This window comes from Nomascus leucogenys, unplaced genomic scaffold (assembly GCF_006542625.1).
Source record: "Nomascus leucogenys isolate Asia unplaced genomic scaffold, Asia_NLE_v1 Super-Scaffold_526, whole genome shotgun sequence".
Taxonomy (NCBI): domain Eukaryota; kingdom Metazoa; phylum Chordata; class Mammalia; order Primates; family Hylobatidae; genus Nomascus; species Nomascus leucogenys.
The window spans coordinates 193,575-210,115 of record NW_022095777.1 but is presented as its reverse complement, the minus strand read 5'-3'; the positions used below and the strand labels follow the sequence as shown (position 1 = coordinate 210,115).

Here is a 16,541-nt window from a genome sequence, read left to right as displayed (position 1 = left end):
GGACTATTGTATTAGGGGCGTTACATTTTGTATTTTTTTCCTTTCCACTTCTGCTGTTTCTGACTCTTTTCACTGTTGTGATTAATTAGGAGTCTGATATTTGTAAGACTAGGAACCAGATTAGAATTGGTCAACATGATAATAAAAAAAGTCAAATACCCAAGTTAATAAAATGTGAAAAAAGGGTTAAAAATTAAATAGTTATATACGAGACATTTATTCTAATTCTGCCTCTTAGCTACAGTTTGATATCATTGACCCAGATTGTTAGCATGGAGTTCACCATGTAAAGGTCAGTATCATTTTTACTCAATTATCTTTTTCAACCTTGTACATAAATATTATTCGGTACATTTCTCAGAAGATATTCAGACCAAGATTTCTTTTGGAATCTTACCTAGAAAGGCATTTGTTTGTTTGTGTTCTTTGGCAATATGACTTTTTGTTAAATTACCTAAGACTACATAGTAATACAAAGTAATTTTTAAATTGTTTACCTGCCCCCACTTTTTTTTCCAAACAATGTCTATCCTTGTGAAGGGATTTGATGTAGGTAACACCTTTCAGGAGCAGTTCAACAAAATGTTAAGCACATCTCTGAAAAATGAAGAATAGTTCAGTTGTTTCCCTATCTGATGATCAGCAGTGTGGTAGATTCGCATTACTGAGCTGTGATCATTTTCGCATGGAAGCTCAGGAAGACGGCAGTCATACGTAAATTTTATGCTAAGACATAAAACTGTGGATCCAGTTCTTGCTCTTCTTACACAGAGCATCTCCATTTGAACCATGGACTCAGGGCTATGGCTGCACCACATCCAGGCTGGGGGAGACTCAGGACTTACTCAGAGTTGACAAGAACCTGGAAGCCCTGACAGCACCCGATTCCTCATGACCAGGGAGACTGTGTGGGAAGAGTTTCCCTGCACAGCATTCAAAAAACCATATGCAAAGTTATTTCTCATTTGTTCTGTATCATTATCCTAGGAAATTCTTCTCTTAATAAATCCCTCTAGTTAATCTCACATATGTGAGATAATGATGATGAGACATATACCAGATTGCTATAATTGGTCACCATCAATTTTTTATTCACTGCCTGAGGCATGAAATTCTTTCCTCTTACTTAAGTTGCACTATATGCTTTCTAAATGCAAGAGACACATAGCATTCTCCAGGTAAAGGCCTTCCACAGAGCACTCTTATGTAGATAAATCACAAGGTTCCAGGGGAAGGCAGATTCTAACACTTGCATCTAACGTTCTTGAACAGTTATCCTGGTAACAGCAGATACTAGATACCTCTTGAGCTAGCGGAAGTCTCCCTTTTTATGTGCAAGCACACTGCCCTGCACTGCTTGTGGGGATAGGGCCCTTTCCTTCTCTACACAAGCTGGGAGTGAGCCAAGCAGGATGGCCTTCACCTCCCAGAGATTCATCCTAAATACACATTTTTACACTGTCATGATCTTGGTGCTCTCTCAGAGTGTCACACCCTATGTGTCTTTGTTCCAGATCCAAATTTCACAGTTAGATCCTCTTTCCACGACTACAGGCAAAATGGACTTTAGCTCTGTTTGTTTTTCTCCAAGGCACATTTTATATCACATTGCTCACAAAGGAAGACCTGCCCCAGCCACTGGCTTTTTCCACATCACTACACCTACCAGGGGATTTGCATATTGTTTCCTGGGGAGAACCTTCCCTTGCAGTCAGATAAAAGCTTAGCTCTAACTTTGCAGTGACGGATCAGAACTGCTCAGTTCACCTTCTCAAGATGAGGTTCCCTGCTCAGCTCTTGGGGCTGTTAATGCTCTGGGTCCCTGGTAAGGACAGAAGGAGAGAAGGGAGGAGAATGGGGTGAGAGGGTGAGCTCTGGGAGCCCCACAGTCTCCCATGCTTATTTTAACCATATAATATGTTCTAACTTTCAGGGAAGGGAATTTATACTTTTCCTATGAATAATTAGAAATCATCTCAAAAGAACAATGACCAGTGCTCTAAGATCTTAGAAAATAAAAAAGTTCCTTGTGCTTATTTTAATATATTTTAGAAAGCCTATTATTTATGATATGAATAAAAATTTGAAAAAAGATTAATCACAAATTAATAGCAGAGAATTCATGAAAGTTGCTCATAATATTTGTACCTAATCTTGCACTTCTTTCTCATTGTTTTAGGATCCAGTGGGGATATTGTGATGACCCAGACTCCACTCTCCCTGTCCATCACCCCTGGAGAGCCGGCCTCCATCTCCTGCAGGTCTAGTCAGAGCCTCCGGTATAGTGATGGAAACACCTATTTGTATTGGTACCTGCAGAAGCCAGGGCAGTCTCCACAGCTCCTGATCTATAGAGTTTCCAACCGGTTCTCTGGAGTGCCAGACAGGTTTAGTGGCAGTGGATCAGGCACAGATTTCACACTGAAAATCAGCAGAGTGGAGGCTGAGGATGTTGGGGTTTATTACTGCATGCAAGATCTACAAGCTCCTCCCACAGTGATACAGCCCTTAGCAGAAACCTCCCTCTTTGGATGGCCCACCTGCCCACATGCACTGCTTGTCTGGTGAGCAGCTCAGCAGGGTCTCTGAGTCTGCAGAGAGGAGGCTGTTGGAGAACTCAGGGCAGAGCTTGCTGCTGAGGACCCTGGCCCATGAGAGCCACAGCTGAGCCTCAGTCTCACCCGCTAGCGCTCCATCAGCTGTCACAGCCTGGGGATTGCATCAGCAGTAGAAGTATTCAGATGGTTCAAGTGACCTGGAAGCAAACAGCTCTGATGAAGGGAGAGTGAATGAAAGCTCATCCTCACCCTCCCTGTCTTGCCCACATGTGTCAAGTACATTTAGTTGGCAGAACAAGCAGACAATGGAAGCAAATTAGTGCTAACTCAAGTGGAATACATGTTGGAAATAAACAGTTTGAAAGTGAGTTTATTCAAGTTAATACTTGCTAACATGGGAAAAGTATTATTTTCTCACTTTCCGAACATACTATCTCCTTTATCACTTAACTAAACTGCCCTTTTCATTAACATGTTCAAGATCGCATTCTATGCAAGCTGTCCTCAGGAGAGAATGGCTAAGAATAATCAGTGAATATGTTTGGTTGACCATTCATAGACTTTGTAGATCCATTGCATATATAAAATCCTAATGCCAAACATCTTAAATTTGATTCAATTACCTTTTGCCCAGCGAAAAGGAAGTTCTTGCAATTGCAAAAGTGAACTCTGAAAATAAAAAGCATAAACTGAAAGATGGAGAACATAAAGTTTACTTCATTTACTACAAGAGAAATGCAGAATGAATACAATATATCAGTAATTAGGCCGCTGTTGTATTTCCTTGATGTGAGTTGTAGGATCTCAGGCCTGTCATCTTATTCAATTACTGAAAAGCCTTTCAAGTGTGGGCACTCGTTACTTTCAGGACTATCTGCAATGATCTACAGTAGAGAAGCTATTAAAAATGACACTGAAGGCCGGGCACGGTGGCTCACACCTGTAATCCCAGCACTTTGGGAGGCCGAGGCGGGTGGATCACAAGGTCAGGAGATCGAGACCATCCTGGCTAACACGGTGAAACCCCGTCTCTACTAAAAATACAAAAAATTAGCCGGGCGTAGTGGCAGGCACCTGTAGTCCCAGCTACTCGGGAGGCTGAGGCAGGAGAATGGTGTGAACCCGGGAGGTGGAGCTTGCAGTGAGCTGAGATCGCGCCATTGCACTACAGTCTGGGCGACAGCGAGACTCCGTCTCAAAAAAAAAAAAGACACTGAAAAAGAAAACGGTGGCTGCACCATCAAGTGGACCACCGAATATAAATTGCCCACCAAAAAGACACAGGCACTCATATGTTCATTGCAACGCTATTCACAATAGCAAAGACATGCAACCTAGATGCCCATCAACAAAGGATTGGATAAAGAAAATGTGGTACACTGCCATAAAAAATATGAAATAATATCCTTTTCATCAACATGGATGCAGCTGGAGGCCATTACTCTAAGCAAATTAACACAGGAACATAAAACCAAATACCACATGTTCTCACTTACAAGTGGGAGCTAAACACTGAGTACACATAGGCATAAAGATGGGAACAAAAAACACTTGGGCCTACTAGAAGAGGGAGGATAGGAGGAGGAGGAGAGTCAAAAAATTACCTATTGGGTACTCTACTCACTATATGGGTGATGAAATCATTTGTAAACCAAACCCCAGTGACACTCAATTTCCCCGTGTAACAATCCTGCACATGTACTTCCTGAAACTAGAATAAAAGTTGAGAAAAGTAAAAAAAGAGAAATGCAGAATTATATGAAAGATTTCTTTCCTCACAAATTTTAAGAATTTTTAAAGTATTTAAACTAAGCACTATTTTAGATATGACGAATTTTATTCTATGTTTTCATAAGAAAAAGTTTCATACAATACAAAAACACATTATTTTTACATGAACCATCATTTCCTCAAAATGAATATGAATCTTATTACATTTTAGTTATAAATGCACAGAAAATTTAAACTTTTCATAAATTTCCCTTAAAATAGTGCTTTAAAATTATATCACACTGAACAGCGAGTGATATCTGTTACATGTCATAACAATGTGTGGAAGACACAAAGAGTGATTGAAGCAATAGAACAAGAAGTTGTTTCTTCAGGCTAAAAGTATACAATATACTTTAGATGATTGCATATTCCAAGATCATGGATTCCATGGATAGGGTAACTTAAATTCCAATGTGTCATTTCTGTTAGGTTTAAAAGATTTCTGGCAAAATTTATATAGAAATCAAGGAGACCGGAGCCCTCAAATTAAGAAACATAACACGCTCAGCGTGTTATTTAAACAACTAATTAATACATGCATTATGAAACTTAGAAGTTATTGCATAATGCAGGGAGAGAAAAAGTGTAAGTAGCAAGAGCACAAGCTAAGCAATGCTATAGTCGTCTTTAGCTCTCGTGTAATTGACAGCATCTACGTGATTGACATTGACCTTGAGTTTCTGAGTTTAATGTGAATCAGGGGATATGGCTTATACCCACTTAAAGTGGTGAGATATTAAATAACATGTTTTAAAAACAAACAAATATATAACCTACATATTTCTGACATTTCAAGGGGCTACAGTCTCAAAACAAAATGGTCAAAAATAAATGATTCCAATAACTGAAAGGGGATACAAGGGGAATCAGAGGATAATGAAATTGGCTGTTACAAAGAATCTTCAACATGTGGTAGACCAAATGTGACTAGGTTTTTCTGTCTGTGCCATGTCAGTGCAGAGGCAGGCAGGTGGCCTTGGTAGTGTCGGTGGCTCTGCTCTATGAGGTCACTCAGGTGGTCAGGAGGCATGACCACCCTCAGCACACAGCTTCCCTCCTTCCTCACAGTCACTGCCCCCATGCCCATTCCTCAGCAGCATGAGCTGGAACTGAGTGAAGAGAAATGTTTTCTCCTTAAAGATTAAACAAAACTCATCCTTTTCATTAGTGACAAATGTTATTTTGCCTTAAGCACACAACTGAGAAATTTTCCATTTAGTGGATCTGCTGGTAAACCCACATTTGTTTGCTTGTTTTCATCTGAAAATGTATTTACATGATTCTTGAAAATAATTTTTTGACTATCAAATTATATTTGTGGCAGCCTATTTGAAATTGCTATTTACCATTTGATAATTACTGCTAAAAAGTTATTTGTAAAAAAAAGGAAACCAGTGCTCTATGATTCTAACTCTTCTTCTTTGAAAGAAATATGTCTTTTTATTCCCTCAGATACCTTTTAAGCTCTTTGATTAGCCTTATTTTTGTACAATTTAATGTATTAAGTTTTATTTATTATTTGTGATACACTGTTTATTTTTATTATCACAAAATAAAAAAAAACCTGAGAGGTTGCTATGTTGAAGCCTGGCACTAGATGGCAAAAAAGTTCCACAAAAGAAACAGCACCATGATTTTTAGAAATACGGGAATGTAAGGGTGACAGTGTCCTATTGTCAATAGGGAGTCCCCAAGGTTGAAATGGGGTCTCATGTGTGACTTGGAGCACGTAGGAGGAGCTGTCAGTGTGCTGAGGTGTGAGGAAACCCACTCTGTTCTCTGTGCTCTGAAACTGGAAGCAGGGTTCAGGTGAGCAGCTGCTTCTTCCACAGCCCAGGGCCAGAGCCAGGCAGCTCTTGGACAATGCAAGCTTGACCTTAGTCCTGGATTCAGGATGCTATTCTAAATCTCTTTTCTCCTATTCTGGTACCTGAATGCCTTCCCTGGCCCTAAATGCACAGGACACATTTCCACAGCTGTGAAATCTAACATTGTCAGCTGGAAGATTAGAAATGTGACTTTCTTGTCATCCTCATGGCCTGGCTTGTTCCAACTCCCACCAGGTATAAAAGCCCTTATGATCTCTCCTCTCCATATAATTTAACTTAGACACACAGTGAAATTTACATGTGGCAAAGCTGTTGGCCCTTACATAGCAGCTATTTGCTCCTCCTTTGATGTATAGGACACTAGCTCTGTTCTGCTGTGTAAGAAAAGGACAACTAGTTCTCCTAGCATAGGACAAGACCAGGGATTAAGGGCACATGAGATCACCTCCACAATGAGCTTTAAGGAGAGTGAAGGGTGGGCAGGGCTTCTTAGAAGGATTATGACATCTCATAATGAGAGAAAGGTGAAGAGCATTTTTTCCTGCAACAGATATGAGTGGACATAATTCTTAGAGTCACTGCAGCCATTTTTAGATCATGAGGCATTAAGCTCAAGACTGAAAATCTCAAATGATGAAATTCCAAACCAGAAATGCAGAAAGAACCTGGATAATTTCTGCTGTTACCAAGATGCTGCATCAATGCTAAATGCTCCACCTTTTGGATAACTTATCTTTGCTTAATCCATTGCTGTAGTTTCTTTGAATTTCTTCTAAAACAATTTTAATTTATCCAGAAAAGATACTTAAGGAAAGGGGCCTGGATTGGCCCATAGACCTCATCTTTAGGAAAAGAAATGTAGTATCATACGTGTGTGTGTGTTTGTGGGAGTCTGAGGCATGAAAGGCAGGAGCTGTAATAAGCAACGGGCTTCCCTGACATCTTCAACCTGCTATGTCTATGGCTAGAGAAACCCAAAGCACTTGGAAGAGTTTATAAATTCTGCTCTGTTCATGTCTCCATCTCCATTTTTTTTTTTGATGTCCTATGAAACAGCCCCTTGTGCTTCTTAATTCTATCTTCCTCCAGGATCATAAAAACAGAATTGTGGTTAAGAAACAGACAAAACAGACATAAAATTTGGAGAAGACTTAGTGTCTGGGGTTTGTATGCATCTCCTCAACACCAAAATGGTGTTGCAAATTTCCCCTCCTTCGTGTTTTTGTTTTGCTTGTTCATATATTTATTTTTCATAAATAATAACTGCATTAAAATATTCAGAATTTATGATCTTTGATATATTCAGGACTGATGCGTCAGTTTCACTTTTTAAAGGTCAATAATTATAACACAAAGAAAAGCATTTGCTTAATTTAGGTTAAAATTAATTTGCCAAAAATATGTGGGGAGGTGCATAATTTTTAAAACCTGGGGAGGCTTATGGGTAGCAATATTTTGAAACCCTAAGGACCCCACTTGGCTAAAGGTAAAATGATAGGCTCTGTTAATTCTTCAGTGTGTTTGTATCTTGTTTCTATTGGAAATAGCCCCCAAACCCAAAGTAAAGAGGCTCCAATGAGACCAGATATTTTAACATGGCCTTCCCTTAAGTGCTTTGAAATTTACATAGCGGCTACGCCATCCCACAGAAGGGTCATGCAGGTCACCTTAGTGATATCTTTTTGTCCTCAAGATGGACATTTGAGAAACTTGAATGCAGCCTGAAAATGCAGAGCACTTGTGGGTGCCATTGTCACTCCAGAAATGGTCAGAATTCCTCTTTCCATTCAAAATGGCTTTGGCCTGCAAGGCCACCAAACTAGAAGTGAGCGGAGCTCGGGATCGCTTTGGTCCTGGGAAATTGTCCAGGAGGAATAGCTGCCTTTTCAAGAGCTTTAGACGGCTCTAGGACACAGACTTGTCTCTTTCAACACTTGCACACTGGAACCAACTCAACCTGGTTATCCTCACTATCCTGTGTTCCGCATCTGAAAAAAAGACTGGGCACTGAGCTTGTTGAGCTTGAGAACACTTAGGCTGCCTGAGGTGCGGGAGCTGGAGGCACACCTGGATGGCAAGAGAGGCAGAAGCCAAGCTGAGAAGGAAGCCAATGGGAACTGGGAGAGAAAGGGAAACACATGAAGTCCTTTTTTGGATAATGGAGATCTCCAAGCTGTTATTGAAGGTCATCTTTCTCCATCATCTTCCCACTGCACCACCAATGAGGAGGTGAATTGATTTCTGTTCAAATATGCTTTTGGAAAGGAGAAAAAATTGAGAATCTTGATGACATTCACCTGACACTCAGAGGCTCCTCATGTTCCACTTCAAAGACCTGAGGACCAGATAATCAGCAGAAATGACCTCTGCACACCTTTTCCCCATTCATTAAATTATTGAGCTCCCACCATGCTATGGGGGCACCCAAGTTACCTGAGGAATGAAGAACAAGATAGCACAGTCTCAGCTCTCTGGGAGAGGGATGAGGAGGAAGGAGGAAGAAGGAACACAAGCAGTTAGTTATAATTATGTGAAGTAGAACAAGAGGCATACACACCGCCAGGCATTTTTAGGGGACTCAGAAAAGGGGCATCTTCCCAGTCCTTATGAACCAGCAGGCCTATCCGTGGGATATTTCCTTCTTTCCTGTACTGACAGGATCCCTGACACCAAGAAGGAGCACCAAATTTACCAGCCATTCCAGGTGGTGATTCAATTTTGTAATCAACCCATTCAGACATAAAGCTCAGAATCACCAGATTCTCTCATTTCAGATCTCTCCCCAGGTCATATCTGGATCCTTCCCAGGGCCAGAAGAAGGAAACCTTTCTAGTGAATGCTTCTTTGTAGTATTTTCTCCGGATGCAATAGGCAAGTTTGAGGAAGTCCTGTTTTCTAGTGGAGAAGTGAAGTTCCTTTCAGCTGGAGATAGATTCTTCAGCTGATCCTTTTATTTTATTTTATTTAGGCCTCTGTGGCAGTGCAAGAAAGGGGATATGCAAAACACAAAGAGAAGCTAGAAGAAACAATATTACTTGGTTGTACTTAGAGTTAATGGAAAAATCTCTTTGGAGAAATGTGAATAATTCCCTTTAGTTTTAAACATGCACAATACTGTCAACAAATTTGTTGTTCTTCAACTTTTATTTATTTATCCAGATATAAGATTTATTTATCCAGATATAAGAAATCCAGAGAATAACTGCCAGGTACTATACAAAATGAATATCACCAAGGCATATAGTCACCAGACTGTCCAAGTCAATGCTAATGAAAAATCACGAGTATCAGAGATTACCCGTGCAGTTTTGTTATGTGGGTATATTGTGTGATACTGAGATTTGGGGTAAAAATTATCCCTTCACCCAGGTAGTGAGTAGTGAGCAGAATACACAGCAAATCATTTTTCAATCTTCACTCCCTCCTTCCCTCCCTCCCCCACTAGTATTCCCCAGTGTCTATCTTTCCCATCTTTATGTGTACTCAATGTTTAGCTCCCACTTCTAAGTGAGAACATGTGGTATTTGGTTTTCTGTTCCTATGTTACTTCGCTTTAGAAAATGGCCTCCAACTTCATTCATGTTGCTGCAAAGGACATGATTTCATTATTGTTCTGACTGTGTAGTAATCCTTGGCATATACATACTGTATTTTATTTATCCACTCCACAATTCACGGCGATCTAGGTTGATTCCATGTCTTTGCTGTTGTGAATAGTGCAGCAGTGAACCTACAAGTGCGTATGTCTTTTTGATAGAATAATTTATTTTCCTTTGGGTATATTCCTTGTAATAGGATTGCTGGATTGAATGGTAATTGTGTTTTAAGTTATTTGAGAAATATCCAAACTGCTTTCCACAGTGGCTGATCTAATTTACATTTATACCAACAGTCTGTAAGTGTTTATTTCTCTTTACAACCTTGCCAGCATCTGTTTTTTTTTGTTTGTTTGTTTTTTCATTTTTTGGTTTTGTTTTTTTTTTACTTTTTAGTCATAGCCATTCTTACTGGTATGAGTCAGTATCTCATAGTGGTTTTGATTTACATTTCTCTAATAAATAGTGATGCTGCCACTTTTTCATATGTTTGTTGGTTGCTCGTCTATTTTTTGAGAAGTGTCTGTTCATTTCCTTTGCCCACTTTTTAAAAGGCGTATTTATTTTTTGCTTGCTTAATTGTTTAAGCTTTCTTTAAGATTCTAGCTAATAGATTTTTGCAGGATGTGTAGTTTGCAAATATTTTTTTCATTCTATAATTTTTCTGTTTACTCTGCTGATAGGTTTTCTTTCTATTTTTTCTTTTCTGCACAGAAGAGGCCCTGTAGTTTAATTAGGTCCCATTTGTCTTTTTTTTTGTTTGTTTGCAATTGTTACCTGATCTTTTCTCTAGGTGTCTTTAAGATTTTTTCATTAGCATTGACTTGGACAGTCTGGTGACTATATGCCTTGGTGATATTCATTTTGTATAGTAACTGGCAGTTATTCTCTGGATTTCTTATATCTGGATATCTACCTCTCTAGGAAGATCCAGGAAATTTTCTTGAATTATTATTATTATTGAGATGGAGTCTTATCTGTCGCCTAGGCTGGAGTACAGTGGCCTGGTCTCAGCTCACTGCCACCTCTGCCTCCTGGGTTTAAGCGATTCTCCTGCCTCAGCCTCCCAAGTAGCTGGGATTACAGGCATGCACCACCACGCCCAGCTAATTTTTGTATTTTTAGTAGAGATGGGGTTTCACCATGTTGGCTAGGATGCCTCAAACTTCTGAACTCAGGTGATCCACCCGCCTTGGCCTCCCAATGTGCTAGGATTACAGGCGTGAGCCACTGCTGGGCCATTTTCTTGAATTATTCTCTCAAATATGTTTTTCAGATTGTTTTCATTTTCTCCTTTTTTTCTCAGAAATGCCAATACTTAGTAAGTTTGGCTGCTTTACATAGTCCCATATTTCTCTGATACTTAGTTCATTTTTTAAAAATTATTATTATTTTTCTTATTTTTGTCTGACTGCTTAGTTCAAGTGACCAGTCTTCAAACAATTCTGAAATTCTTTCTTCTGATTGGTCTAATCTATTGATAAAGCTTTCAGTTGTATGCTTAAATTTCTTAAGTGTTTCAATTCCGGTACCTCTGGTTGATTTCATTTTCAGATGTTTTTCTCTTCCTTTGTTTTCTGGAAATTTTTTTGTGTTGATTTTCACCCTCCTCTTTGATCTCACTGAGCTTCCTTGAAATCCATGCTTTGAATTCTTTATCTGTCATTTTTGAGTTTCCATTTCTGTTAGGGACCATTGCTGGAGAGCTAGTGTAATCCATGTGATCTATGTAAGGTATAGGCTTCAAATATGCATCTGAGTTTTATCTGGATTCAGGAAATATCTCTATGTATACGGGCAGTGGCTTGGCAGGAGATGGAAACTGTCTTCCCTAGATATGAGACAGGTAGACTGTCACTGGGTCAGAATGATATCCCCACCCATGGCTAAAAAGTAAAAGAGGAAAGTAGCATTAAGGGTGCACAGCAGGGACATGCACTAAGTAGCAGCTGCCATCACTTAGGAGAGAGGATTCACTGACCTGGCCTTTCCCCAGGGCTTCCCTTTCACCTGCTCTCCAGAAAGCCATGCTCCAACAGAACTGCTCCCGAGTTCCCAGAAACGTGGTGGTGGGGAGTGCAGCTCAGAGCATTGCATAGGGCATGTGTTCTTGGTCTTCTTACTCTGGAGACAAGTGATCATAGGAGGCTAGACTGTTCCAGGGTCTTAGGCTTATCCTAATCCAAGCTCCTCTACTTGGAGGAAGAAACAGATTTTTATTAAAGTAATCAAATCTGGCATCACTGACCAACCTGTTATGCTGATGAACTACGGAAAATAATACCCAGTGGCAGAAAAGGGGGTAGTATATGGAGATCCACAAACTAAGAATAAAGTGCAGCCCATTTAGCCCATAAATATTAAAGAGGCCTATAGCTTTGGATATTGGTGTGTCTGTGAGTGATGCATGTAATAAGGAATTATGGTATCGTCTTTGTGCATTGGCAGTGAATTGCTTGACCTTACGCTGGTACTAACAGTGGCTTAAGGACATTACAAAATGCTTTTCAATAGATTAAAATGATACTGATAAAATCTTTCTTTTCATTTCAAAAAAGGAAAGAATTTCACATTGACAGAAATGTTAGTACAGGACAAAGGATTTTTACATCTACTGAATTGATTTGAGAGTAATGTGAAAACCAGATACTGCCAGCCTCTAAGACTTTATTATGCATTCCCTACAAACAATGACAGTCTGCTACATACTTCCAATACAACCAAACAATACATTATTCGATCTAGTCCTTAGGTTCATTTTAAATGTTGGCAATTGCCTCAAAAATCTCTTTTGTAACTATAGGCCCTCTAGAGAGAAATACTTTCCCTTCACGCAAATCTGTGCTGCCCTGGTCTACCCTGGGACCCTGGGGACACTGCCCCTGTGCTGAGTTACTAAGATGAGCCAGCCCTGCAGCTGTGCCCAACCTGCCCCATCCCCTGCTGATTTGCATGTTCCCAGAGCACAGCCCCCTGCCCTGAAGTCTTCTCAATAGGCTGGTCACACCCTGTGCAAGAGTCAGTCCCAGTCAGGACATAGCATGGACATGAGGGTCCCCGCTCAGCTCCTGGGGCTCCTGCTGCTCTGGCTCCCAGGTAAGGAAGGAGAACACTAGGAATTTACTCAACCAGTGTGCTCAGTACAGCCTGGCTCTTGATGGACGCCTTCCTATTATATGACTAATAGTATGAATATTTGTGTTTATGTTTCCAAGCTCAGGTGCCAGATGTGCCATCCAGATGACCCAGTCTCCATCCTCCCTGTCTGCATCTGTAGGAGACAGAGTCACCATCACTTGCAGAACCAGTCAGGGTATTAGCAACTGGATAGCCTGGTATCAGCAGAAACCAGGGAAAGCCCCTAAGCATCTGATCTATGGGGCATCCAATTTGCAAACAGGGGTCCCATCAAGGTTCAGTGAAAGTGGATCTGGGACAGATTATACTCTCACCGTCAGCAGCCTGCAGCCTGAAGATAGCACAACATATTACTGTCAACAGTATGATATTTTCCCTCCCACAGTATTACAAGCCTGAACATAAATCACCAAGGGAAACAGAAGTGTCAGGATCAGCTGCCCCAGCTGCTCCTTCTGGTACCTTCCTCTGCTGACAGCTTTTTTCCAGTTAAGCCAGGGTTTGCAGGTTTTGGTAGAAAGGGCCAGGAAGGCTCCTCTGCATTCTAACTCTATTTTTTCTTCCTCAGTCCTTGCAGCACAGACATGACACCGTCCTTCCTGATTTAATAAAGAACAGCAATTATGATACCTGAGGAATCTCAATTATTGCATCTGTCCAGGTCATACATCACAAGAGAAACTACTCAAGAGAAACTATGATTTCAAGAAGAAATTGTTTTATTTTTTAACTTGCAAAGTCATATAATTTATTATTTATAATATTTTTTTTCGGGGTACATGCACGGGTTGGTACTATAGATAAATTGTGTATTGTGGGGGTTTAGTGTATATTTTGTTCTGTCACCCAGATAGTAAGCATAGCACCTAATAGGTAGTTTTTCAGTCATTATTCTCCTTTCCCCATCCACCCTCCAGCAGGCTCTGATGTTCATTGGTCCCCTTGTTTGTGTCCCTATGTATTCAATGTTTTGCTCCCACTTATAAGTGAGAACACATGGTGTTTGGTTTTCTGTTCCAGCATTTGTTCACTTAGGATAATGGTCTCCAGCTCCATCCATGTTGCTGCGAAAGACATTATATCATTCTTTTTTAATGGCTGCATAGTATTCCATGGTATGTATGTTCACATTTTCTTTATCCAATATACCATTGATGAGCACTTAGTCTGATAGCATGTCTTCAGTATTGTGAATAGTGCTGCAGTTAACATACATGTGCATATGTCTTTATGGTAGAATGATTTATATTCCTTTTGCTATGTATACACAGAAGGATCCCAAAAAATGGGATTGCTCAGTTGAATGGTAGTTCTGATTTAAGTTCTTTGAGAAATTGCCAAATTGTTTTCCACAGTGGCTGAACTAATTTATACACCACCCAAAAGGAAATGTATAAGCATTACATTTTCTCTGTAGCCTCGCTAGCATCTGTTGTTTTTTTTGACTTATTAATAATAACTATCTCGACAGAATTAGATTTGAAAATACAAGCCAAGAGATATGGTAGTCAGGAAGCTGACACTAGAAACAGGGAAATCTCTGTTGGTCTGCCAGAAGCCAGAGTTCATTTGTTCCTAAACGCATGGGCTGTCTAACCATGAGGTCTTCTGCTGTGTCTAGGAAGTTCAGATACAAGGGTGCTGGTGCTACAGGTTGATGGAGCATCACTCCAGGTGACTCTCCAGTCCTCACCTCAGTCTGCATGCCTGCCTGAAGGTGTCAGTGTTCAATCACCGTCTTCTTACTTTCAAATATGATGGGTGGGCTCCTCTGAGTAACTATACGAGAAACCATAGAGAGATAAAGGGGTTTTGGGAAATGTACTTCTAGAAATGACAGTGAATATGGAGAATTGGGAGCTGACAGCCAAATGAGGTCAATATGTTCCCAAATCTCAGAATTTTCCAGCTATGGCTTGGCTTCAGGATACATTTTCTTGTGCTTCCACATAATATTAGCAAGTCTGGAATCATTGCAAGAATACTTCATTCAGTCATAAAGTAAACAGAAAAATAAGAACATAGCTTACAATACATAGAAATCATTTGACAAATGAAAAAACCTTTTCTGGCTAAACAAACAAGAATACTTATACACGCATAGGATATATTGTTTCCTTAGCATGAAAGCACTTTGCTACTCAAAATTTGTCCAGTTGCCAGCCAGACATGAGGTTCAGCAGTGTGAATAGAGGTTCTCAAAACTGTTGAGGAGAAGAGAGCCTGACTTTGGGTTGATGAAAGTGTTGTACAGAAAAAAGTGGTGTGTCCATAAGAGGATCACTCAAGGAATTGTCACCTGCCTGCATGGACAGCACCATTGTCTGTCTTCTCTAACTTTATCATCAGCATCACTGTAAGCATGTTACAAATGCAAAATAGCAGATGAATCTTAGACATATTGCATAACAGTCTGCATTTTAATAAGCATATAGGTAATATGCAGGAGTTTTAAGAAGCTGTGTTTTAGAAGACATTTACAAATGTATTTCCTCACAATAAGACCATTTACATTAAAGCCACATGTTAAAAACACATCTAGGCCAGGTGCGGTGGCTCATGCCTGTAATCCTAGCACTGTGGGAGGCCGAGGCGGGCAGATCACTTGAGGTCAGGAGTTTGATACCAGCCTGGCCAACATGGTAAAACCCCATCTCTACTAAAAATACAAAAATTAGCCGGGCATGGTGGTGCATGCCCATAACCTCTGCTACTCAGGATGCTGAGGAATGAGAATCGTTTGAACACTGGAGGCAGAGGTTGCAGTTAGCCTAGATCATTCCACTGCACTCCAGCCTGGGTGACAGTGCAAGACTCTGTCTCAAACAACAACAACAAGAACAAATACTCAGCTTTATTTGTAACTAATGCAAAATTACATTTGAAAGTATTTTTAATATTCTAAAAGTTGGAAAACATAATTATTTCTCCATTAAAGATGCAAATAACTTACTAATTAAGTACAGGAAACAGCTTTAGAAACTTTAAGAGTTAGCAAAGTGAAACAATAAATTAGAATTGTGTGCACTTGTGTTACTGATCATTAGACTTACATTTGCCTGTTCAGCTTTGTTTGAAAATTTTGTTTACTTTTGCTACCTGCCATAGGAATGTTGTACCTTGGATAGGCTCTGCCTTGTTCCCAGATCAAACACAATCCAAAGGCTGGAGACAAGCTCAATGCCCTGCAGCAGAACCACCCTGCTAAGCCCTTTCTTGATTAGCCAGATAATTGTTCTCATGAACATCTATGAAGAGGAAAATAAATGCCCAGTGTTATTAGCCACTGAGTTTTAGGTAATATATACATATGAACACTTTTTCCACAAGTGAGACAAATTTTACTTTTGTAATTCAAATATTTAGTTTAATTTCTTCTCAATATCTTTCTAAATGGTTTCTAAATGTTCATATTTATACCATCATATTTGATAAAATACATCTATCTATATGATTGGATATGTAAATATTATGTTGGTCATCTTTTACCCAGGTGGTCGGGTCAGAAAAGGCTGTTATCTCAGCCTGAGTGTAGAATTTCTATCCTTGGTCACAGAATTGTATTGCTGTGTCCTCCTGTTCCAATCATCTAGATACAGTGAATGGCATTTGGCAGAAGACTTTTGTCTTGTGCCAGGAACAAAATA

The 16,541-nt window shown here is 39.9% G+C and overlaps 2 gene segments (V, D, J or C); both read left to right on the top strand.

The window, feature by feature from the left end:
• Positions 1-1,776: 1,776 nt before the first annotated feature.
• Positions 1,777-8,903, top strand: LOC100584148. The segment is given in 4 exon segments: positions 1,777-1,825; positions 2,180-2,564; positions 6,015-6,140; positions 8,819-8,903. Coding segments are annotated over 4 exon segments (645 nt in total).
• A 3,894-nt stretch (positions 8,904-12,797) lies between these two features.
• On the top strand, positions 12,798-13,293 carry LOC100583820. The segment is given in 2 exon segments: positions 12,798-12,852; positions 12,977-13,293. Coding segments are annotated over 2 exon segments (372 nt in total).
• Positions 13,294-16,541: the final 3,248 nt, after the last annotated feature.